Raw genomic sequence first — 7316 nt, 5'->3', positions numbered from 1 at the left:
GGAGGTGGAGGTGGAGGTGGAGGAGGTGGAGGAGGTGGAGGTGGAGGTGGAGGTGGAGGTGGAGGTGTGTGTTTGTTTTAAATCTTCTGGAGATTCTGATGCAGGTACCTGAGGTAAAGCCTGGGGATTTATCATTGTCAGACTTTCCCACCAATAATTCTTAGGATGAGGAAAGTTTGAAAAGGTTTGTGCTAGATTTGGGGAGGTAGGGTTTAAAATTCCAGTCTTTATAGTCAAGAAGCTTGTGGTATGATGGGAAAATCGGGTCAGTAAATATCCCATCACCAGCAGGCAATGATAAGTAAGGCAGAGGCTTTGCTAGAGCAAGAGCAGGGCACTGTGAGAATGTGCAGAAGCAGGCAGAGCGGGAGGTGGGAGTCGGGCGTTTATTTAAAAAGATGTATAGTAATTATTAGTCGGGTGAAGCAGAGGAAGAACAGCATTTTAGGCAGAGGGCAGCATGACACTGGAGAGGCAGGTTGAATTCAACCCGTGAAGGGCTTTCTGACCAAGAAGGCTATGAAGGAATTTGAAGCAGAGAAGTAATTAGATCACATTTGCACTTAAAAAAAAGATAACCCTGCTATGGTACAGATAATGCATTGAAGGGAAGTAGGGCTGGAAGTTTCTCTGGAACCGTCACGCCCACTCCCCATTGCTGTCCAGTGGATCCCGACTCCTGGGACTACTTGCCCCGTAGATCTTCAAAGCTGTCATCTTAAGGAACCAGATGGCCATGTCTTTCCTGCAGAGCAGTCAGTGGGTTCAGACTACTCAAGTTTTGGTTGGTAGTACACGTAACCACTGTGCCACGAGGGCCCCTTCCATGGCATAATAGAATGGATTGTACGTAATAAACATGCGAGCTTGTGAATTTTGAGCCTTTATGCCAAAATCTGTTCTTAGGCTGTTGCTTGGTACCATTGAGTGGGTTCCTACTCATAGCAACCCGTCTACCCCAGAATTAAATACTGCCTGTTACTGTGCCGTCCTCATAATCAATGTAGCCCCGGGGTCAGTCTGCCTCATTGAGGGTCGTCTTCTTTTCACCGACACTCTGATTTGCCAAGCATATTGTCCTGCAGGGGCGGGTCTCTCCTAGTCCTAGTACACCAGATGTACTAGGACATGTAGTATATATAACATGTCCTAGTACACGAGATGAAGTCTTGCTATCCTTACTTCTAAGGAAACTTCTGGTCCTACTTCTTCCAAGACAGATGTGTCCATTCTTGGACAGTAACTAAAAGAGTGCTTTGTATCTATCGAGGCCCAATACATGTTTGGTGAATTAAACCTTTCCTGAAGCTTCCACTTCTGTTCATCTTTCTCCTGAGTCTGCAGAAGAAGTTTATTTCTCTAACGAAGAACTTGGAAAGGTAATGGGAGCAACGTTTTCCCTCTTTGACCTTTGCACCTTGTCTTTCTGAGTCAAAAGGTGGAGAAGCCCAGTCTCACTGAGTCTGATGACTGCTTTCTGCCCCATCAGGAGGCTCATTGCCTGGAGGATCCATCTTAACTAACCAGATGCCAACATAACGGGTCTCTCCCACCCCGAGTTTTCAATGCTCGGTTGCTGGTATCCTCTTCCTGGTCGGGTCCACTCCTCTCATACCTCAGATCCTGTTTTCGTCTTCCCCAGTGGATCCGGCCACCCTCAGTTCTCTTCTCTCCGATTCCTCATTTTGTGTAGCCTTCATCTGTCGTTCTGGTTCTTCGTGTTCTTCTGGGAAAGGCACGTTGTGTTTCCTTAAGATGGTGGCAACCCCTGGGAAGGAACCTCGTCTAAAACCTTCTAGCTATAGCCTAACGCCATACTCAGAGTAGGTAGGTATTTAAGGAATACTTATTGGATTGCATTGAACCCCAGGTAGAGGTTAATGAGAAGAAATGTAAGGGCTTTTACATGGTCCTTCATGTGCTCTTTCTATTCCTACTAGGTCAGCTACCACCTTGAAATGAGCTTTTTTGAAGTATATAATGAAAAAATTCACGACCTTCTGGTTTGTAAAGGTGAAAATGGGCATACGAAGCAACCTGTAAGATTAAAAAATTATTTGTCTTTGATTTCTGTTTTTATAAATGCATGGAATTGCATGTTTTTTAAGATTTAAAGTTGTACTAAAATGCTATGACATGATAGCCAATACTTGGGAGTAATAATTTCACTTTTGTTATTTAGTAAGTAAACTGAGCACCGGTAGTAGAAGTGAAAGTTGGATATTAAAATACCTCTTTTTTATTTTAATCATATTTGGGTAAAAGTTAAAGATAAGTTATTTTGTTATACAATTTAGTTAGACCACTTAAATGGAACATCTAACACCTAAACATATAAGACCAAAAAGTAGTAAAAGTTACAGAAAAAAAATTTTTATTGTGGAATTTATATTTCACTGGGTTATGTAGAAAATTGCTATTTCATAGAGAATTCTTTTCTGTGATATAGAAAGTTTAACAAATGCATAGGCTTTTGGAAAAATTGCTTTATGAATTACAAATTTTCAATCTTGAAAAGACCTTTGCTTTGGAGCACCAAAGACCCACCTAATGTAAAGGCGCCAATCGGCTGCTGGAGGGCACTTGACCTTGCAGCTTCCTCTTGGCAGAATCAAGGGGTTCAAAACAAAACAAAGCAAAAACAAAACTTGGCATTTTATTCTGGGACCTCTATGTACTTTAAATTTTCTGATCACAGAATTTATAATATAAGAACAAAGAAAATGTCAAGTGCCTGGAATTTAGTGAACAGGTTTAGAGGGCTACTTCAAAGCATATAAATAATAGCTACTGTGAGATTTAACTAATAATTAAACCTTGTAAGTCATTGGATATTGTACTCTAGTGTTGGATATTGTGCCAACGTGTGGTGTTGAGGTGCTTTCTTAGTGCCCTACGGATTTGTTTTTGTAGAAACTTATGTTTCTGGTTGTAAAAAAGATCTCTTTACCTTACGCACAAAATATAGAATAATAATCATTAGGAATTATTTTCTTTATGAAAGATTTGCCATATACTTAATGATGCTAGTGTTTGCTTCTCCTAGCTGAGAGTGAGGGAGCACCCTATTTCTGGACCCTACGTGGAGGCGTTGTCAATGTAAGTGCTTGGCTCCGAAAGGGCAAGCAGGAGAAAGCACATGAATAGAGTGAATGCTATTCTCCCACATCCTTATTTTCTCCTCATTTGCCTCCCGAGCTGTGAAATTCTGGATAACTGCTTAGCTTGTTACCCGTTCTGCTCTTCAGTTCAATGTTCTCTGCTTCCAAATGGAATGTTAATTCCTTGCTTTTATATTTGTATTTTCACTGCATCTATAAAGTGCCTGACCTGGAGTATTAATTACGCTGACTATGAAATGAGTATTTGATTTTTCTGCCCTTCACTCTCTTTGCTTTCTATTAACTTAATTCTTTGTTCTTGATCTGCTTTGTTTACTTATTACTTTAAGATGAAGAGAGACGGCGTGAAGACGCATTCAAAGTTGTTTGGAGCGTGCTGAGAGTCATTTTCTTCCAGCACTTCAAATGACTTTCTTAAAGGATAGAGACAGTTACTAGGTTTGAGTTCAACTGCATTTATTAAACCCAGGATTATGTTGAGACTCAAACATGTGTGCATGTCTGTGCAAAATACATCTTTTGATCACACGATTATAGAATTATGAATATTGTAATGCTAAGATACTAAGCTATTTCATTCAGAAAAATCACTCTCTGGTAAAATTAAAAGATTGCTTTTAGGATAGGCAGATTTATAGAGACTGAAGTTTGCTAAAGGTTATTGGGGGCAGGAGATAGGGGGAAAGGGGGAGCACTGCTTCAGGTTCCCTGAGTTTCTGTACTGAGGATGGCAACACTTAAGAAGTGGGGAGTGTTGGTGGTTGCACGGCCTGATGAACGTGATGCCCTGAAGGGCACTTGTAAAAAAGTTGAAGTGGCAACTGTTCTGTTATAAATGTATTAGCACACAGAAAGTACACATATGCACACAAAACCACATTATTTTCTTTAAGAAAGGGGTAAATGAGAAATTCTATGAGAATTAACATAAAGGTTATTTTCTGAGAATCAGTATCATCAGTAAAACTTATTTTCTTTTCTTTAAAAATAGGAATGTTGTCAGTTCCTACTCTGATATCCAGGTAAGATTAATTATCTGTATTTTGTCTTTTCCTTTGCCAGAAAGATCATAGTCATAAATATTCATAAGAATATTTCTCCTTAATTGCTGTTTGCATAAATAGATGGTTAATCTCATTAATATGTCATGAACCGATTTTGTTTGTTAAACTTTAATCAAATGGATGGCTCTTTAAAAAAAAAAAAAAAAAAAGCCAAACAAACCATTATTTCAGTTAGTTGTAGAAATGGCCTTTTAAAAGTTTTTTTTCCCTGAAACAGATTTCTGTGATATAAAAGAAAAAAAATAGACAATGGGAACACAAATGAATAAGAGATGAGCATTTATTAATAGTCTCATTTTATAAACTAATTATAAATGGGTACATGTGCTTACTTAGCTTTGTTGCTCTGTAATTTGTTGTTTTGATAAATGGCTGCCTGCAGCTGTGACCTCCCTCCCTTCTCTCTCATTAGAGTTGGCTGGCATTGGGAAATAAGCAAAGAGCAACTGCCGCTACTGGTATGAATGACAAGAGCTCCCGGTCTCATTCTGTGTTCACCCTTGTGATGACCCAGACCAAGGTATTTGGTTTCTGTGTGTTATGTTCGGATCTATATCTATATCTAACAGATTATTCTGCTATAGAAGGTTAATAAATATATTTAAAATATCATGATTTAAATTTTTTTTGTTCAAGTCAAAAGAGTAGTCATAGAAACATCTACTTTAGAATGTAAATCTTTGTGTTGGACATTGTGCAGACACCTGGGCCCGTGGGGCTTTTAGGTGCACTGACAGGGTCTGCTGAGTGGCACGTGGCCTAAGCAGCTGCCACTGAGGACACCTCAGGTGAGTATTTGGCATGTCCTGCCTGGCTGTTGCTGCCTTCTATACAGAGAGAAAGTCCGAGACAACCTGCCCAGGGAGCGCTACATGCAGTTTGCCAAGGGGGCTGAGGTTACCCAAGCCAGGCCTTCAGTGCCTTTCATTGGCACCTTACAGTATTAAACACGGCAAAACATGGGGATCCCCCTCCGCCCCCGGGGTCTGGGAGCTAAGGGACACCAGTGTCCCATTGCTGTAGACTAGGTGGCTTCCAGGCCTCGTGCGGCAGCTGTGCCGAAGGAGGCTCTGGCCTCAAGTAGAAGGTCTGGTGTCCTGATACTCAGGTCCCTGGGTACCCCGGACATCTGTGTGGTCGGACACTGCCCAAGGAAGCATGAACTCTGAGTTACTTACAATGTCAGGGTATCTCATCATTTCAAAATCCAGAAATACACGGTGACCGTAGAGTGTTTGGAAAACATATGAGAAAGCAAAAAGGTTTTAAAAACTCAGCCATAGGTTCCACTACTCAAGTAATACTTCCTCAAATGTCTTGATATAATTTATAAAATCTACAGTAATTACATGCTATTAAAATGCTTTGCAAAGATCATTTTAAATAACTAAAGGTTTCACTAACTCTTACCATCTACTAAGTCTCTCTCTGCCATTGGCGTTGATCGGATGCGGTCTTTCGGTGCTTTTGCTCATGAGTGCTGAGATAAACACGTGTCTGTGTCACGCTTTTTCTCAATGTTACCTTAATATAATTGAGGAGTCGTGGGCTTTTAGCCTATAAAAGTCATTTCGTTTACTTTGGCATTTGCCAACCACCACTCAAATGTTTCCTTTTTAGTAGACCATGGGAAATGTATGCATTATGAAATGATCACAGCTTCAAGAAGGGGTGGTTTAAAAAAACGGAAGCGGGTTGGTGATCTTCTATACAACCTTCCCTCAGAAAGAGATGCATAGTGAGAATTGAAGACTTGAATCTTTTCATCTCGTTGGCTGCAGACGGAGCTTGTGGAGGGGGAGGAGCATGACCACAGAGTCACGAGCCGCATCAACCTTATAGACCTGGCGGGCAGTGAGCGCTGCTCTGCGGCCCACACCCGTGGGGACCGGCTGAAGGTAAACGGAGGCTTGCTTCATTTAGAGCCGTGGCCGGCAAGCTTCTCACTCTGTGAGGGGCCTCACAACAGTTTAAAAACTCATCCGAGAGCCATACACCTGTATGTACAAACAAATGAAATCACCATTATCTGAATAATATCTTTAAAATATTTTAATTTTCCTCAAGAGCCACAGATGACTTGCGATCCACAGTTTGCCAACCCTGGATTCAAAATTGAGTAAACTTACCCCCGCCCCCCAGAAAAAAAACCACCCAACATGATATCTTTCTCTGCAGCCTACAGAACACACTGCTGCGATTTAAAGGTGTGGTGGTCATGACTGATTTTCTAAGAACTGTTTGAGGGAGTCATAAGAAAGTCATTTATGGAAGAAAGTACAAATTGAGTAATGCTACAATGAGAAAAATACATTTTGTAAAATTAATTTATTGCCGAGCAGCTCTTTGAAACTTAATTTTTTTTAAATCTCCTTTGCAGGAAGGTGTGAGTATTAACAAGTCCTTGTTAACCTTGGGCAAGGTTATATCTGCACTCTCGGAGCAAGCCAACCGAAAGAGAGGTTTTATTCCTTACCGTGAATCAGTTCTTACATGGCAAGTATCTGGTTTTCCCCCTTTTCTCTGTACTGTCACTTGGGCAAAGGTTTTCAGAGCAGATTTATTTTGTATTCAACTGATGATATGCATTTGATTTTATGTCATTGATTGCAAACCCCTCAAAATAACATCACTTCTCTCTGTGTCCCCTGTGTTTCCCTGCTCCATCTGCTTTCTCTCTCAACTCCTGCGGACGTTGTCTGTGGGCTCTTGCTGCTCTTTTGGTCTTCCATGGCTCATTGTTCTAAGGTGAGCCTACCTCCCTCACGTGTGTTAGGGCTCACCATATAGACCTGTCTGGTGCTTGGCTGACAGGTGAGCCACTGCGAGTGAGTTTGTTCCAGGCTGGCGGAGTAACTAATGGCCATATAGTCTGGGTGGTTCTGTTAGGTTTGTGGGATGGTTAACCTCGGTTCTTACTTTGCAACGCTGAAAGAATTCACGCTGCAGAAGCACGTTAGTAATCCAAGTAACTTTGATGAGGGAAAGGGAAGTGTCGGGCAATGCAGTTTCAGATAGTGCACACTATTCCTGGAAAGCCTGCAAGGCCGCCTGGTCGGGGGCGTGGGTGAGTTCACGACCGAAACTTGTCACTTGAGGGAAGCATGAAAAACCATGTGGAAAGATGTCC

The 7316-nt window shown here is 41.3% G+C and overlaps 1 protein-coding gene across 1 annotated transcript in view; it reads left to right on the top strand.

Moving 5' to 3' along the window:
- KIF14 (kinesin family member 14) overlaps positions 1-7316 on the top strand; it is a 65713-nt gene that overhangs the window by 8191 nt on the left and 50206 nt on the right. The window contains exons 4-9 of the mRNA XM_004699787.2: positions 1941-2039; positions 3047-3099; positions 4114-4144; positions 4599-4706; positions 5968-6084; positions 6567-6682. Coding sequence (XP_004699844.1) covers positions 1941-2039; positions 3047-3099; positions 4114-4144; positions 4599-4706; positions 5968-6084; positions 6567-6682 — 524 coding nt within the window. The remainder of the gene's footprint in view (positions 1-1940; positions 2040-3046; positions 3100-4113; positions 4145-4598; positions 4707-5967; positions 6085-6566; positions 6683-7316) is intronic.

This window comes from Echinops telfairi, unplaced genomic scaffold, assembly GCF_000313985.2.
Source record: "Echinops telfairi isolate 266 unplaced genomic scaffold, ASM31398v2 ScPeMD7_7424;HRSCAF=8462, whole genome shotgun sequence".
In the NCBI taxonomy this organism is placed as follows: domain Eukaryota; kingdom Metazoa; phylum Chordata; class Mammalia; order Afrosoricida; family Tenrecidae; genus Echinops; species Echinops telfairi.
The sequence above is the reverse complement of the archived record's forward strand: the minus strand, read 5'-3'. Positions and strand labels throughout refer to the sequence as shown.